Genomic DNA, 18,561 nt, shown 5'->3' with positions numbered 1-18,561 from the left:
TTGGGCGAGTCACAGACCCTCAGCCCAACCTATTTCACAGTGTTGCTGTTGTGGGGATTGGATTGAAAGCAGAAAGAGAAGAATGACATAAGCCACTTTCCATTCTAAAAAAGGGAAAAAAAGTGGGATAAAGATCTAACAAAGAAAGAGTGTGGACAAATGGTAATTTCTCCTAATCCAAGGTTGTAAACAGTGGGGTCCCGCAGAGTTCTGTATTAGGAGTTAAGCTTTTCAGCCTATTCAAATGTGATCTGGAATTAGGAACAAGCAGTGATATTGCCAAATTTGCTGCTGACACCAAACTATTTAGGATTGAAAGTGTGTGGAAGTCCAAAGGCAATTCCAAGCTGGGAGACTGAGCATCAAAATGGCAAATGCAGTTCAATGCAAGCAAATGTAAAGGAATGCATGTTGAGGCAAACATTCTCAACTTCAAGCATAGGCTGATGGGATCGGAGCTAGCAGTGACTGAGCAAGACAGGCATCTTGGGGTGGTGCTGGTGGGCCCGATGAAAAACCCAACACAGTGCACAGCTGCTGTGAGAAAGGCAAACTCTATGCTAGGCATAATTAAGAAAGGATATTAAAATAAAACTTCAATGTCATACTACCCTTATATAAATCTGTAGTAAACACATATCATGTACAAAATTCTCACTGCTGCACCTAAAAAAGGATATTGCAATGCTTGAAAAATACAGAAAAGGGCAACTAAAATGATGAAGTTTCTTGATGAAGAAAGGTTATATCAACTGAGAATGTTCAGCTTAGAAAAAGTCAAATAAGGGAAGATATGATAGAGCTGTACAGAATTATGCATGATGTGGAGAAAGTAGAGAGTAATTTTTCTTCCTCTTCCATAATATTAGAACCTGGGGCCATACCATGAAGTTGATTGGTGTTAGATCCAGGGCAGATAAAAAGAGACGACTTCTTCACACAGCACATAGTAAGTATGGAATTCACTGCTCCAGGAAGTAGTGATGACAACCAGATAAGCAATTTCTTAAGCTGGAGCTTTGAGCCAAGATGTAATTGCACAGAAACAGCAATTCTTCACCAGCACAAAGGGGGTTAAGGCAAATCCATGGAATTAGCCTATCCATGGTCAACAGCCATAATAGTTATATATTACCTTTCAGAGTATCAGAAGCAGCATATGCCTTTTCCTATGGAACACAAGTGGGAGGGTATAGATGCACTCATATCTCGCTTGTGGAACTCCCTCAAGCAGCTGATTGCTCACTGTGTGACCAGAATGATGGACCAAGTGGACATTTGGTCTGATTCAGGGGGCACAGGTGGAAAACAGTAATCCTCAGAGGACAAGGAGCTATCCTTGCTAATCTAGAATGTGTTTAATTGTTTATAAGGACACTTCATAGAATCATAGTAGAGTTGGAAGGCCAGAAGGCCACCAGGTCCAACCCTTGCAATTAGGACAGTATAACATCCCATTCAGATGACTATCCAGATGCTTTTTGAATGTCTCCAGTGAGGGAGAACCCACAACTTCAATATCCTGCAGTCTAGAATGACCAAGAAGAGATTCTTCGCTTCCTTTCTGTGACACCCTTTCAAATACTGATAGAGTGCCATCATATCTTCCCTCAGCCTTCTCTTTCTGAAGTTAAACATGCCTAGTTCTCTCAGTCTTTCCCCATAGGGCTTTGCCTCTAGTCCCTGAATCATCCTTATTGTCCTCCTCTGTACCCTTTTCCAGCTCTTCTTCATCTTTTTTAAACATAGGTGCCTAGAACTGGACACAGTACTCCAGATGAGGTCTGACTAGTGGTGAGTACAGTGGAACTAGTACTATGCATGTTTTGGAAGGGATGCTTCTATTTGTTGTTGTTGTTAGTTGCGAAGTCATGTCCGACCCATCGCAACCCCATGGACAACATTCCTCCAGGCCTTCCTGTCCTCCACCATCCCCTGGAGTCCACTCAAGCTCACACCAACTGCTTCAGTGACTCCATCTAACCACCTCATCCTCTGCTGTCCCCTTTCTCTTTTTCCATCTATTGTTCCCAGCATTAGGCTCTTCTCCAGTGAGTCCTTCCTCCTCATTAGGTGGCCAAAGTATTTGAGTTTCATCTTCAGGATCTGGCCTTCTAAAGTGCAGTCCGGGTTGATCTCCTCTAGGACTGACCAGTTTGATCGCCTTGCAGTCCAAGGGACTCGCAGGAGTCTCCTCCAGCACCACAATTCAAAGGCCTCAATCCTCTGGCGCTCAGCCTTCCTTATGGTCCAGCTTTCAGACATACATTGCAACTGGGAAAACCATAGCCTTGACTATACGCACTTTTGTCGACAGGGTGATGTCTCTGCTTTTTAGTATGCTGTCTAGATTTGCCATAGCTTTCCTCCCCAGGAGCAAGCGTCTTTTAATTTCTTGGCTGCAGTCCCCATCTGCGGTGATCTTGGAGCCCAGGAAAATAAAATCTGTCACTACCTCCAGTTCTTCCCCATCTATTTGCCAGGAAGTGAGAGGACCGGTTGCCATGATCTTAGTTTTCTTAATGTTGAGTTTCAAGCCAACTTTTGCACTTTCTTCCTTCACCCGCATCAAGAGGCATTTTAGTTCCTCTTCACTTTCTGCCATTAGAGTCGTATCATCTACATATCTGAGGTTGTTGATATTTCTCCAAGCAGTCTTAATTCCAACTGGTGATTCATCTAGTCCTGCCTTTCTCATGATGTGCTCTGCATATAAGTTAAATAGACAGGGCGACAGGATACAGCCTTGCCAAACTTCTTTCTCAATTTTGAACCAATCAGTGGTTCCGTGCCCAGTTCTCACTGTTGCTTCTTGACCCACATATAGGTTTCTCAAGAGACAAATAAGATGGTCAGGTAGTCCTATCTCTTTAAGAACTTGCCACAATTTGTTGTGATCCACACAATCAAAGGTGTAGTCAATGAAGCAGAAGTAGATGTTTTTCTGGAACTCCCTAGCTTTCTCCATGATCCAGCGTATGTAGGCAATTTGATCTCTGGTCCTTCTTCCTCTTCAAAATCCTGCCTGTACTTCTGGTAGTTCTCTGTCCACATATTGCTGGAGCCTAGCTTGTAGGATTTTGAGCATCACTTTGCTAGCATGTGAAATGAGTGCAACGGTGTGGTAGCTTTGAACATTCTTTGGCATTGCCCTTCTTTGGGATCAGAATGTAAACTGACCTTTTCCAATTCTGTGGCCACAGTTGAGTTTTCCAAATTTGCTGGCATATTGAGTGTAGCACTTTTACTGCATCGTCTTTTAGGATTTTGAATAGCTCAGCTGGAATACTGTCACCTCCACTAGCTTTGTTGTTGCTCAGACTTCCTAAGGCCCATTTGACTTCACATTCCAGGATGTCTGGCTCGAGGTCAGTGACCATCCCATCGTGGGTATCAGGGATGTTAAGCTCTTTCTTGTATAGTTCCTCTGTGTAATCTTGCCATCTCTTCTTAATCTCTTTTGCTTCTGTTAGGTCCCTGCCATTTTGGTCCTTTATCATGCCCATCTTTGCATGAAACGTTCCCTTTATATCTCCAATTTTCTTGAAGAGATCTCTGGTCCTCCCTATTCTATTGTTTTCTTCTATTTCTTTGCACTGTTCATTTAAGAAGGCATTCTTATATCTTCCAGCTGTCCTCTGGAATTCTGCATTCAATTGGGTGTATCTTTCCTTTTCTCCCTTGCCTTTCGCTTCCCTTCTTTCCTCAGCTATTTGTAAAGCTTCCTCAGACAGTCATTCTGCTTTCTTGCATTTCTTTTTCTTTGGAATGGTTTTAGTTGCTATCTCTTGTACAATGTTGTGAACCTCCGTCCATAGTTCAGGCACTCTATCAGATCTAATTCCTTAATCTATTTGTCACCTCTACTGTACATTCTTCAGGGATATGATTTAGGTCATACCTGAGTGGCCTAGTGCTTTTCCCTACTTTCTTCAATTTAAGCCTAAATTTTGCAACCAGAAGCTCAAGATCTGAGCCACAGTCAGCTCCTGGTCTAGTTTTTACTGACCGTATAGAGCTTCTCCATCTTTGTCTGCAGAGAACATAGTCAATCTGATTTCTGTGTTGACCGTCTGGTGATGTCCATGTGTAGAGTTGTCTCTTGGGTTGTTGGAAAAGAGTGTTTGCTATGACCATCGTATTCTCTTGACAAAATTCTACCAGCCTGTGCCCTGCTTCATTTTGTACTCCAAGGACAAACTTGCCTGTTATTCCGGTTATCTTTCGGCTTCCTACTTTAGCATTCCAATCCCCCATGATGATAAGGACATCATTTTTTGGTGTTAATTCTAGAAGGTGTTGTAGGCCTTCATAGAACTGGTCAACTTCAGCCTCTTCGGCACCAGTGGTTGGGGCATAGACTTGGACTATTGTGATGTTGGATGGTTTGCCTTGGATTCGAAGTGAGATCATTCTGTCATTTTGGAGATTGTATCCCAGTACTGCTTTTCCTACTCTTTTATTGACTATGAAGGCTATTCCATTTCTTCTGAGGGATTCTTGCCCACAGTAGTATACCTCATGGTCATCTGAATTAAATTCACCCATTCCTGTCCATTTTAGTTCACTCATTCCTAAGATGCCGATGTTCAGTCTTGTCATCTCGTTTGACCACATCCAGCTTGCCTTGATTCATGGATCTTACATTCCAGGTTCCTATGGAGTATAGATCTTTGCAGCATCGGACTTTCCTTTCACCACCAGATACATCTGCAACTGAGTGTCCTTTCGGCTTTGACCCAGTCACTTCATTCTTTCTGGCGCTACTAGTACTAGCCCTCTGCTCTTCCCCAGTACCGTATTGGACACCTTCCGATCTGAGGGGCTCATCTTCCGGCGTCATATCTTTTTGCCTTTTGGTACTGTCCATGGGGTTTTCATGGCAAAGATACTGGAGTGGGTTGCCATTTCCTTCTCCAGTGGATCACGTCTTGTCAGAGCTCTCTGCTATGACCTGTCCATCTTGGGTGCCCCTGCATGGCATAGCTCATAGCTTCATTGAGCTATGGAAGCCCCCTCACCACAACAAGGCAGTGATCCATGAAGGAGATTTCTTATGTACCATCTAATTATTGTAAAATCTCAGGATGGTTTACATAAAAGGACTATCCCCCTCCCCCCACTCCTGTTATTACAACCATAAAATAGTTAAACACTCCTTTGTGCCTACATTTGTTACAACTAATTAAAATACATTATTTATTTAAAAACTGGGAGAATAAAATGGTTTTAGCCCAGCCCTGCAATGAATAAAGCATTGGCCCCAGGTGCACCTTTCTGAGGAGCAAGTTCCATAACTGGGGCACTGTCACAGAGAAGGCCCTCCTCCCCGTAGCAGCCCTCCTCACCTCTTTCACGGAGGGCTCTTGGAGAAGGACTTCTGCAGATGATCTTTGGGTCCAGGCAGATCATTGATCTTTGCTCCAGGGAAAAGGCATACCTGATGATTCCAAGGGTCTTCCTGCCATACGTGTTTTTCCAACTCATGCAACAGAAACTCTCTTTGTTGTTGCAAACTTTGGTATCCCTTTCCTTACTTGATTGGCCTTTTATCTCTTTTTTTCAGAGTTACTGAGTGTACTGTGTAGTTCCTTTGCAGTGAGTTTCTCACTCTTCTCTTTCTCAAGTAACTTAAAGTGGTTTGACAGTTCCACGGCTTCCACTGGTGCAGTGTCTTCTAGTTCTTCTGCACCTAACTGTCAGCCTTTTCTAGGGAGTTTCCTCATGTTCTTTTGCCTCAACTTGTTGATGCACTTCTTACTTCTGGACTGCACTTAGCTGTTGCAGTTCCACTGCTCTTTCTAAAACCTCTTCAACTTCTTTTATTACATTGAAGGTGGTCACTCACTGATCCAGCGCTCTCATCTTTTCTTCTAACAGGTTTACTAGCTTGCACTTGTTCCATGTGTAGGCCTTGTTGTCCTCAGGTAAGAAACCAAACATTGTCACCACCACTGTGGAGTCTTTTTGATACATTATTCGTGCTACCTTTGTGATTGTGGCTTGGTGGGCTGTTGTGACAACTGGTGCTTTCTCCTTTCTCCACTAAGGGTTAACAACACAGTCCTACCAGTAATTGGGAGTGTGTTACAAGGAAGTAAGCAAAAGGAAGAAAGATGGGTTTTCTTACCTGCAACTGTTGTTCTTCGTGTGGTCATCTGTGGGCTCTGTGTGCATGTGTGGAGCTGTTCCAGGTGATTAATTATTATTAGATGGGAGGCTGGCCCATAGACATGCCTAGCATGAGGTGGGGCTCCCACTGAGATTTCAGGTGTGAGAATTAGACTGCAATATAAAGAAATGTTTGGAAAGGAGATGTGTCAATGCAGAGTCAGAAATACATGTATATGACACCAGTGGGGATGGTGGGTCAGTATGTGTGAATGCACATGTGATCACTTGAAGAATGACAGTTACAGGTAAGTAAAACTGCCCTTATTTTTTGTAGTCTCTGTGCAGCACACATGTGGTTGTCTTGCTGATGGGTGGTGGTGTTGTTCAGCAGAGTAGGAAGGAAAGGACAGCTCTACCAAAGTTGCAGTCCTCTTTAGCCCAAACATCGAGACGATATTGGCAAAAGAAGGTTGAGAGACTTGACCATGTCACCACTCTACAGAGGTCGATGAGAGACATTCCTGTGTACAGGGCTATGGAGGTCAAACTAGCTCTGGTAGAATGTGCTCTAATGGAGTCAGACAGATGGAGACCAGACCGTTCATAGGCTAGAGCTAAAGTATGAGCTATCCATTTAGAAAGTCTTTGGAAGAAGATAGGAGCTCCCTAGTGTGGGCCACCATACACAGTAAAGAGTCTCTATGATTATCTGATGGATTGAAAACTGGCTTGTAGAAAGTGCATGCTCAATGGACATCTAAAGAATGGACGGCTAGCACTATTGGGTTGGAAGGGTCCTGAAAGAAGGTCAGTAGGAGAATGGTCTCATTGATGTGGAAAGAAGAGACTACTTTAGGTAGAAAAGTAGGAACAGGGGGAAGTATAACCTTGTCCTTATGAAAGGTGATATAAGGAGGATCAATTCGAAGAGCAGTGAGTTCACTGGCTCAACAGGGAGAGGTAATGGCTATTAAGAAGGCAGTTTTTCAAGAGAGGAGGCAGAGATCTGTGGAAGCCATAGGTTCAAATGGAGGCTTGGTGAAAGCATGAAGGACAACAGAAAAGCTGGAGCAGATTACTTGATGGGTGGGGTTAGATTAAGAATACCCTATGAATGAGAGGATGAGAAAAAGTCAAGCAGCCTTGGACTGGAGTGTGGAATGCTGAGATAGCACCTGTATAAATGCAGATGGAAGGTGAGACCTTGTTTATATAAGGACTTGAGAAAGAGAAGAATCTGGATAAGAGAAACTGTAACTGGAGAAAAGTCATGTTGTTGGGCAAGTGTAGAAAGGGCTGCCCACTTAAGCATCATACAATTTGTATGACTTGTATTTGAAGGCTTGAGAGAGGAATCTAGAATGTGCTGTAGTTTGGAGCGAAGGTCCACTAATGAGGGGTCGTAGCTTGATTCTCTTTGTGGTGACTTAGAGGTTGTTCACATTGGGATGAAGAACTGCTCCTTGGTGTTGAGAGGGAAGATCAGGACAATGGAGTCTTGAGAGATCTTTGTGAGGACTTTGGGAATTAAAGGAAAAGGGGGGAAGAGGTAGAATAGGTTCTCATTCCAAAATAGGAGAAAGGCATTCCCCATCAATCAAGTGCCTATGCCCACTTCAGAACAGAATTAGTTTCAAACAGTGTTGTGCTGTGTAGCGAATATGTCTACTGGAGGGACACCCCATCGATCCCACAGAGATAGTATCATGGTGAGGTGGAGCTCCCACTCATGACACTGGGTAAAATTTCTGCTTAGGGAGACTGCCAAGACATGGTTGGCGCCTGCAACATGAATTGTGACCAGTGTGGCATGTCGAGTGGTACACCAATGCCAGTTCTTGGTGGCAAGAAGACTGAAGGGGCTTGAGTTGGTTCCACCTTGCTTGTTTATATACTCAACCACTGTGGTGTTGTTTATAATGATCTGTAAGTGATGGTACTGGATGATGGCTGGAAAGGCAACAGGGGCTTTCCTTACAGCCAGAAGCTCCAAAACGTTGATGTGATATGAGGCCTCATGAAGGCTCCATTTGGCTTGGATCGTAGAACGATGACAGTGGGTTCCCCAACCAGGAAGGGAGACATCTGTGGGGTGAGATGGGGTTCCTGTGGGAAGAAGGGGACTCTGATAGAGGTGTTCACCTCATCTGTCTACCAATGGAGGAAGGTGCAAATTTGATGAGAAATGTGAAGTCTGGTGGAGTGAGGTTTGGTTCTGGTATGAAATGATGTGAGAAACCAGAGTTGGAGAGGTCTCATACGTAGATGAGCCAGAGGGAAGACTGGAATTGATGACAATAGACCAAGGATGCACTGGATTGCCATGGTGGTTGCAGAATGAATGTTTTTAAGGGAGGTAACCTCTCTGGTGAGAGTGGTAGTCTGTCCCAGGATAGAAGGACCTTTGTGAAAAGTGAATTGAGTTGAGCTCCAATGAAGTGGATTGACTGAGTTGGAGAAAGACAAGACTTACAGCTTATTAATATAAAGACCAAGTTCTTTAAGTAGAGGGCATATGAAAATGGTGGCTTGTATAGAATCGTCTCTGGATGGAGCTATCATAATCCAGTTGTCTAGATAGGGATATACATGGACCCAACTGAGATAGAGGTAGGCACAAAAAAATGGCCATACATTTCATGACTACATGGGGAGCAGTTGCCAGCTGGAAGGGAGGATGGTGAATTGGAAGTGTTTATAATTCACCTGAAAGTGGAGGAAATGCCTGTGAGACTCCTTGATGGAAATATGAAAATAAGCATCCTTAAGGTCAACAGATGTGAACCAAATAGCTTTGCAAAGTATTGAGAGAATGGACTAGAGAGAGATCATTCTGAAACATTTAGGCTTAATGGGTTGATTGAAAATCAGATGAAGGCCTTCATCTTTTTTAGGGGCTGTGAAGTACCTGGAGTAAAAACCAGGAGTTCCTGGTGGTGCACGTTCTATAGATCCCTTCTGAAACAGGGAAGAAATTCCCTCAAGAAGGGGTATGGAGGGGGTAGTTCTTTTCATAGTAGTGAAGTGCAGGAGAGTTTCGAACTTGATATGGTATTCATGGAGAATTATGGAAAGTACCGATGAATCTGAGGTGATAGTAGCCCAAGAAAAAGGGCTGAAGGTAATGGTTAAAATGTAGGGAAGAGGCATGAATAGGCTTACAAAGGAGTCACAGATGCCTCTCAGAGTCATCTTGACATCCCTGAACTTGGCGGATCCAAAACAAGGGGTCCTGGCATCTAGTTTGTGTAGTTGAGTGATGGTGAGTAGTGGTGGTAGTAGTAGGGTGAGCTGGTATGGATAGAGAGGCCTGTGCCACTTACGCGAAGTGTAAGATCTCGAAGGTGGTGTCTGATTAAGTCCTATCTGATGGGTGGCATTTCTTGCCTTTTGGATAAGAGTTTGTGTAACTGTTGCTGGCTTCATGGAATAGACCTGCCCCATTAAATGGCATATCCTCAATTCTTATCTTCACTTTGAGAGGTCTGATGATCAAAGCCAAGTGAAGCAATGAAGACTGATCACCCCTGATGTTTCAGGTACTGCATTCTGCCTGGTGTTGCGCGGTTTGGATTTCCTGTCCAGTCAAGTGAGTAGCCTCATTTCTAATCTCATTGGGCATCTTTAGGGAGATATGAGCAGAGGGCTGCTACTCTATCCCATAGCATGAGATGGTATCTGATCATGGTGGCCTGGTAGTTTGCCATTTTAATAGAAAGCACCACGGAAGAGTATAAGCAGTAGCCAACCATGTGCATGCCTCTTGCCTTCCTTGTCAGATGGGGTGGAATGTTCCCTTCTGGACTGGCCTGAGAGGATTTGATGATAATAGAATTGGGTCAAAGATGTTGGAACAAAACTTCAGCATCTTCCTTTTGAACTTGATACACATTTTCGAGTTGACGAGGTGAAGGAGTTACTAACACTGGTGATTTCTACTCATGGTGCACTGCATCAAGGAGTGTAGGTAAGAGTGGAATAGAGACAGGTCCTGTTGTTTTAACATAGGGTGCCTCAAAAACTGGGTCCTTTGCACTGCTAGGTTTTTGGATTTAGATTCTTGTCCAAATTAGAAGAAACAGGAGCACCTGATGTACACAACTGGCCATTGTATTTGTGCAAAATGTGTTTCCCCAGTTTGGCTTTTAGATTGTCTGCCCAATGTTTTCTAGTCAGCTTGGTGAAAGCCTGGCAATGGTAGCAGGTGTCAACAACATGCATTTCTCCCAGGAAAAAAAGGCATAGGAAGTGGCCATCCATAGGTGGAAGTTTACTGCCACATGCTGCACAATTGCAAAATGGAGCTTTCAGTGCCATTTTGTCTGTTCAATGAAGATGGAAAATAAATGGGCAAAGGAGGAGGAGGCAAGGATAATAAGATTTTTTCAGTCAGAAGAGGTAAAGTGAGAAGAATACCTGGAGAAGATAGGAATCTGAAAAGTAGTTGAGAGATGAACAACTTTTGCAATGGAGGAACATCTTCCTGAGGCATTCCTGATGGCAGTCAAAGAACTGAGATCTCAGTGGGAGCTCTGCCTTCATGCTAGGTGTGTTTATGGGCTAGTTCCTCACTGAATCATCATCATCATCATCATCATCATCATCATCATCATCATCATCTTTTCAAAACAGTTCCACACATGCACACAGGACCCGCACATGTGATGTAGAGATATCATGAAGAATTAAAAAAAAACCACCACTGTTTACTCTCCCTGGCTGCTTGCTTCCTTGGGAGCTTGGCTATTTGAATTCCAGAGGCCCTAGACCAGCTGGGGCAACTTCCTCTGATCTGCTCAGCTGAGTCAGGAACCAAAATGAAGTCAATGTTAGTCCTGCATAGAGTAGCTCCATGGAAATGCATGATACCCAAGTTAGACTAATGAAGGATATAAGCCACTGGCTAGAACACTTTGTGACAAACTCCAGTACTGACACGTATTTTAAATGAATATTTTGTAGGCAGCAGGTTGCAGTCAGTGGTTTTTCAAACAACAGAATACTGCAAAGCACCTCATCAATTACAAAGATGATTTTATCTGACTGTTCTACAAAAGAATACTGAGAAATGTGGAAATAACAGCTTTTCTAGAACTGGAAGAATTACTCACCTTCACAACAGCTTGAACCATTTTTTCCTGTGTGAGCCCCTCTCATTGCGAGGAGGTAAGCCAAGGGCAGTAGTTTTGCTGCATCTTTGCCATGGGATGCAGATATGTGGCAAAGACTGAGTGGAGGAAGATGAGGGTAGAACACTAAATCAAGCAGAGATGTACTGAGCAGCTTTCTCTGTGGCTAGGTACTTGGGCTCACATGAAACATTACTTCATTCATTACTTAATTTATTATTTGAAGAGTGTTAGCAGTTTTAATGAGATTGTTCAGGAATTGCTAGTTTACCGCCATGGTCTTTGCACTCCATCACTCTGATAAAGGCTCTTGTTTCATTCCTTACTGAACATGCTTGTTCTATGGAGGAAATAGATGATACAGGGGAAGAGCTCACTGATCTGGTTTAGGATCTTTAGTGTTACCTCCCCTTTCTGCTTCAATTATTTTTATCAAGAGAACCTCTTCCTTTCCTGTATTTTTTGTTAATGACCACAGTTCCTTAAAGAACCTACAGCTAATGCAATTATAGGAAGGTGAAGTGTTAGGAATAGCAGTTTGTATAGCAGATGCTCAGAAATTCAGTAGAACACATTCTATTTCATCTCCCATAACGCTTAGATTTACCATGCTGTTTCAGAACAAATACTACTGCCATCATGCTGAAACAAATGAAAAGCACACCAGAAGCCAAACATACTGCAGCCTAATAGTGCAATCTTATATGTATCTACTGAAAAGTAAGTTTCACTGAGTTCAAATTATGTATATGTAGGGTAGCAGTCTCCTATATGTTAACAGTTACTATAGGTATTAAGATTGTTAGAGCAGAATTCCAAAAGGCACGATCATTAAAGTTCCTATCCAGCTGTCTTTGTTATTAGCAGCTCTTACAACACATATAGGAGCTGAACAGGGCATACTTTTTCAAAGAATCATACCTGAATGTTATCTTCTTCATCAGTCTATCAAAAGAAGCAAGAGATAAGGTAGAAAAAGACAGAAAGTAGTATTTAGAAAAAGTAATATTGTCAAAACACAAACCAGCAAGAGCAGGAATGTTTTTTGTTGTTAGTCGCGAAGTCATGTCTGACCCATTGCGACCCCATGGACAACATTCCTCCAGGCTTGGTGAGTAAATTTTATTCTTCCATCCACTGATGTTATGTCACTAAATCAAGAAAAATAATCACCTATGTAGTCTTTAATCATAGGGTGCTTAAACATCAGGGGTTTCCCCGAACTTAAAATATTTTGACATGATCAGTACCTCTTGGTGCTGAATATGTAGAATGCAGATTATGCTTCCCTCACCAAATCTCCGTAGCCTACTATCTACATTCTTTAAACTATGCTAGAAAAACAGAAACGTTTCAGACAGTACAATCCAGTGAGGCTGCCCATAATGTTCTGTACTCAGAGGATTACGGGTACCCTATGAAGAACTGCAGAGGCAAAAGTCACCTCCATACTTCTATCCACAAAAAGCCTTATATGGCTGATTTCCATCTAAGTCTTTTGCCTCAGAGAGGAAGGAGGAGTGGTTGAGGCCAGGATGCTACATATGCTAGCACAGCCTAACCCCTACTCGCCCAAAATGCCCAGAAAATGTCATCTCAGAAGTTATACTTCCAACCTGGAAGCTGCAGCCAGCACAATTCTTTTTGCACTTGCTGCAAGGACAGAAGGAGGGTGCCCCGACTTTAGAGTCCCAACTCTGACATCAAAGAACCTTTTGAAGGTTGGAGCTGGGATTCTGAAGTCTATTGTAGCTGTCTAGACTCTGTCTAGTGACCATAGATTATGCTCTAATTTAGAAACATGGGGCTAGTTGGAACCAGAAGGTAATCAAGGCATGAGTATCTTTTTATTAGCTTTTCCTTTCATCTTCATTCCCTGGTCTTAGATTATGCTTACATAATCCAGAATCCTCACCAGCAGAAAGTAGAAACGAACAGGTTACATTATTCAAAAGTGAATGTTGAAAGAAAAGTGCCAAAGGAGTCATGCAAACGAGTGGCTCAACAAGAGAAAAGAAAAATGACAAGTGTTCCTGGGCAATCTAGCCTGTAGGACACTCTTTCCTGTGTATGAAGGGTGAAATAATTCAGTCACTGAAGCAATATTAAAACACTAAGCAAGGAGATCATTTCCATTTTCCATGTGACCAACTGTTTCCAAGTGACCGATGAAAATTCTCTCCCATATACCAAGGTAGGCCAGCTTCACTTCAGACCAGTCTCTAAACCAGTTTTCTCTTTGAGAGCATATGATTTTTACAAGGGTTATGTTTATGGGCAACTGTCTATTGTGGCAGTCTATTGTGACTAGGTGCTATGGAACATATGCCTAGAATCTAAGCACAGCACTGCCATTGTAAACCAATGGAACAATGGTTTACGATTAGAACTACCACATGACAAAGTTCTGGAAATGCTTTTGTGGGTCAGAGTACTTCACATCTTGTGGACTGTGTGGAAAGTACCCAAGTCCCAAGTATGTCTCAAGGAGTATTCACTGAGGTGCACCAGCACTATTCCCAATAAACTTGTGGAAATCTTTGTTGTCCATGAGGAAAGCAGGGGAAATTCCAGGATTTTAGGCAATCCCTTTATTGATATAATGCAACCCAAGCAAGAAACTATGGTGGGAATTAAGTCCAAGGCATGGTAAAAAAAATGATGGTCTGAATGCAAAACAATTCCCGTGAATTGCTGAAAGTTAATCCTCCAAATTATCTTGGTACTGCCTTATCTACCTCATTACAAACAAATTTCTAGTAACAACAACAAAAATTTTAGGATTCTTTGAGTTAATTAAGTAGTATTTATTCTTGTGGATATTGTAATAGCTTTTTTTGAAACATTTCCAGTTACATGTGGGGCTTACAACAAAAGTTGTACTGCATCTTTACATCCTTCTGTAGGATACCATAAGCAGCAGAGGGCTCAAGCAGCCAATTCACTCTCCCACCATTGCTTTTCCATTGTCTGTCATCCTGACACTCAATATTCTGTGGCTTCTAGTGATGACTAGCTACATTCAAGTTCTCATTAGGCTGTGTTCTAGATGTGTGTGCACCCCCACTGTAAGATTTTTTTCTTTTTAGGTTGTTGTGTTTCTTGTCCCACATGATTTCTCCCACACTGGGGAAAAGTCACACAGATCAAATATCATGGCTGCAATAAAGTAAACTGCAGGAAGGAAAGATAGGAAATGTTCCACGTGTCTGCCACATCACATCTAGTTTGGCCATAGGAGATAACTAACTTTTGTTGCAGTAAGCCCAGTCATTAACAAGTCGTTGTTCAAATATTATCTTATTGAAATTAATCCATTTTGTTCCAGAAATAATCACCATGAAAATGAAACCCTCATTTGTTTTGTCTGTCTTGATGTTTTAGCACACTCAAATAAAGAAGATTTGGGGGGGGGGAAGCATTAATTTTTAAGGAAATCTCTTTTTCCTAGAGGGAGCTATTTGTTTTGCCTTGGGTCTAGTGACACTGAAAGATAGTCAGCTCTTCTGCAATAGAAATGTCATAAGTATGAACTGTTTGCTTATTCACATAATAGTATGCTTTTTCATTGCCAGTAAAAAATAACCCTCTGGAAACATGTTTAATCCTCTAGCATTGTTGACAGCCAGAAAACTAAAAATATTTTTTATTTGTAATAATCAATACATTTTATCAACTAATTAAAACCAAAAAACATGCAGGAGTGCACTATTATCAGACAAAAGGCAAATGGCTGTTTGCTATATACTGTAAACTCTGAACATAAGAACATCAGAAGAGCCATGCTGGATCAGATCAAAGGCCTACCTAGTCCAATATTCTATACCGACATTGGCCAAACAGATGCCTATGAGCAGTGCTGGGGACTCGAGTTGAGTGACTCACTCCCAAGTCTGTCTCACCTTCCATCAGCAACTCTACTTGGACGTGACGTGGGAGCAATGAGCAAGTGACTCAACTCAGTTCAACTCAACATTTCTATTTTTTATGACCAAGTCACTTTCTGGCAAAAGCAAGGTGGTGGGAGGGACGGACAAAGGGGTGGGGGCAGGGGGAGGGGGGTTATGATGCAGGTAGTTCCCGGGTTACATACTTACAATGCACAAACTGCCATAAACCCTATATGAATATTTCTGACTTAAAGTCATGGATATTTCTAGTGGACTATGCTAGAAATATTTCTAGTGGACATTTGGTGACATGTCAGTGGATGTGTAGTTCCTTAGAGATATTCACAGTTTTTCATTCTACAGCGTTGGCTCAAGCATACCCAAGCCAGTGTGTTTCAGGACATGTGTAGGACCTCAAGGATAAAGAAGAACCATGGCAAAACAGCAGAGGTGCCCAGATGACATTTGAAATCCTGTTTTTATTCCTAACTTCCTAATCTATGAGGTAACATTAAGCCTAACATTGACTAATGAGGATGAAGATATAGGAGAGTCAGGGTTTGATTGTGATGCTGGAGGGGAGGGAGAGTTAGCATTGAAGTCGCTTTCTTGAAGTAGGTCTGAAGGGTTGTTTCTACAGCCGTTTTCTTTATGTCATCATAAATGGCCTTGTAGCAGCGGAGGGCCTGGTTACAAGGGCAAATGCTAAAGGGAACTAGATCAGTATTAGCATGCCCATTCTACAGTTTGGAAAATGATGCTGAATTAACAGCAGAGACAGAGAAAGAGAACCAGAACCTGTCTGAATAGAATTTGGCAGGCTTGATCCCCTCCAAAGTAGCCAACAGGTTTGCAAATATTATCCAATTCTATAAAAAGACAGAAAAAAGTTCAGATTATTTTTTCTGTTTTGTTTTAGCTTTGATTTTGTTTGGAACTGTGGAATTTTATTATTCTTATGGTTTATTGTAAATTAGCAGAGCAACTCAGAAATATATTCAGAAAATGAACAACCCCCCCCAAAAAATAGTACTTTGAAGTGCTCAAAATGCTTCATATTTATGATCTTGTTAGTTTTTATGCAAGAATGAGAGCTAGCTTAACTCTATAAGCCACTAATTTAAAAGTATGTTCTAAACTCTTTTAAGAACTATTTCTTTTGTTTTTTACAATATTCTATAGCTACACAAAACAGATTCTCTCTCTTTTCAGTACCTATAATTAATGTATAATTAATATTACAATGCTGTATTGTGTTTAAGACATTTGAGTGAATATGGAAGTATTTTTTGAGTGTTTTATAAGAAAAGAAAAATATACAAGTCAAACATTTGGCTTGCTTATGTTCTCTAACGTACATACAAATTAAGCTTAAGGATATTCTCAGGCATGGTACTCATCTGTAACCTGGGAACTAGGGTGAAGGCATTAAGTCTTTTTGGTATACTTTGCTCTCCTTGAGAGGAAGCATAATAGCACTTCTCCTGCTTGCTGCCTCTGCTCTGTTCCCAAGTGTTTCTAGGGAGAATATCAGCACCAAGCTGGGGGTAATTGTGTCAAAAATAAATAAATAAATATTTTTCCTAAATTGTAACCTTGATGAATTTGAATAACAATGCAGCTATGCTTAAATACATTGTGGCTGAAGTAAGGACTTCAATGCATTACTGAGAAAAGTGCAGATGAGACTATGGGGAGGGGGATTACAACTCTCCCACCGCCACACACATATCCCACCACAACCTTCCTTTTTTCTGTTTAAGTTGGCTCTTGTGACTTGAGAAGAGACTTGAGAATTGGACTTGAAAGTTAAGACTTGAGACTTGGAGTAGAAGACCTGAACACATCACTGACCATGGGAACTCCATCAGCAGGGCGTGAGCACACTAGAGCCACCCTGCTCATGTTGCCTAGACAATTGATTCCCAGGAGCATGCCTTCTCTGATACCAGAGACAATATACTGTCATTTTGACCAACAGTTACTGGTAGGATTATCTTCCAGATAACTTTTAAAAGCCATCTAAGTTGGTGGCCATAACTACATCATTTGTTAGCAAATTCTGTTGCTTAATTATGTGCTGTATGAAGTACTTCTTTTTGTTTGTCCTAAATCTCCCAATGTTATGTTCCAGCAAAAGTGATCCTATCACCTCCCAAGAAAGGTGCCAAACAGTCCTTATCATATAGGAAGTTTCTCATAATATTTAAATAGAACTGGTTTCCTTGAAATGTCCAACTATTGGTTCTGGTCCTACCCTCTGAAGCAACAAGGTGCAAGTCTCCCAGTCTGCTGCATGACAGGCTTTCAGTTATTTGAAGGCTGCTATCATGTTTCTCCTTTGTCTGCTGTTCTCCAAGCTAAATAGAACCTGCTCTTTCAACTACTTTTCATTGAACCTGGTTTCCACATCATTCTAGTTTGCTCTCACTTTGCTTGCATGAGGAATTAGTGCAATGTTCCTATAATTGCTGCAATCTTTTGCATCTTCTTTCTTTGGGACTGGAAGGTATATTGAATATTTCCAGTTTGTGGACCACTATTTTGTTTTCTGTATTTGTTGGCATATTCTTGTTAGGTTTTGGACCGATTCAGTCTCTGAAGCTTGGAAGATTTCTATTGGTACCTCATCTACTCTGGGTGCTTAATTTCAGAGTGCTACAAGAGCACCCTAAGTGCTTCTTAGAGCAGCTTTCACGTCACTGTCTCATATTGCATTTCCTCATAGGTTTCCTTTCTGAAGCCTGTCTGTTAAAGGATATCTCTTCTTTTTAGTTCTTCTCTATATTGTTTTCACCTACTCCTTACATTCTCTGGGGCAGATAATATATTCTAGCCTTCCAGTAATTTCAGCCTTCCTAATCTATGTTTGAATTTCCCTTTCATTTCTTGAATCTTCTAGAAGATGTCTCTTCCAGTCATCTTTCTAGCCTTTTTCTGTCTATTTGCTGCAGGGATTTTATTTTTGCATTTTTCCCCAATAGTAGCTGTGGTTTCAGTCCACAGTTCTGATTCATTGTCAACTAAGTTCAGTAATACAAATTAGTTCTCTATATGGACTTTACTTTCCTCAGGAATGTTATTTAAATTGTATTTTGGCACAATGCTTCTGTTCGTGATCTTTCTCAGCTTTATTCTGATTTTAATATGAAGAATTCATGGTGGCTATCACAATTTGTCCCAGGCTTTTTTGCCACTGAAAAGAGAACTTCTTCATCACCTGCTTCCATGTAGTCTGCTTGATCTCTGTACTGACTGTCTGGTGACGTCTATGTCTACATTTATCTGATTGACTTCCTAAAGTAAATATTTGCAATTTACAGTTGGCTTGCTTTACAAGATTCAGTAAGTTGTCCTGACCCCTACTTTTGTTTCTGACCCCTAGCTTGCAGGGTTAGTTTCAGAAAAGAACACAGGGTGACTATTCT

General features: G+C 41.6%; 1 protein-coding gene across 14 annotated transcripts in view; it reads right to left on the bottom strand.

Annotated features, from left to right (window-relative positions):
- The window catches only part of FHOD3 (formin homology 2 domain containing 3), a 553,244-nt gene that overhangs the window by 31,407 nt on the left and 503,276 nt on the right, over positions 1 to 18,561 (bottom strand). For 10 of the 14 annotated variants that reach the window (XM_044447289.1, XM_044447291.1, XM_044447294.1 and 7 more), the window contains one exon: positions 12,165 to 12,188. The exons of 3 other annotated variants lie outside the window; for them this stretch is intronic. In XM_044447289.1, coding sequence (XP_044303224.1) covers positions 12,165 to 12,188 — 24 coding nt within the window. Of the gene's footprint in view, positions 1 to 11,246; positions 11,584 to 12,164; positions 12,189 to 18,561 lie in introns of those variants that run through there. One more of the 14 variants, XM_044447296.1, reaches the window with a different exon arrangement.

The sequence above is a fragment of the Varanus komodoensis genome, unplaced genomic scaffold, assembly GCF_004798865.1.
Source record: "Varanus komodoensis strain SLA01 unplaced genomic scaffold, ASM479886v1 scaffold51, whole genome shotgun sequence".
In the NCBI taxonomy this organism is placed as follows: Eukaryota; Metazoa; Chordata; class Lepidosauria; order Squamata; family Varanidae; genus Varanus; species Varanus komodoensis.
Note: the sequence above shows the minus strand (reverse complement) of the source record. Positions and strands in the feature narration are given on the sequence as shown.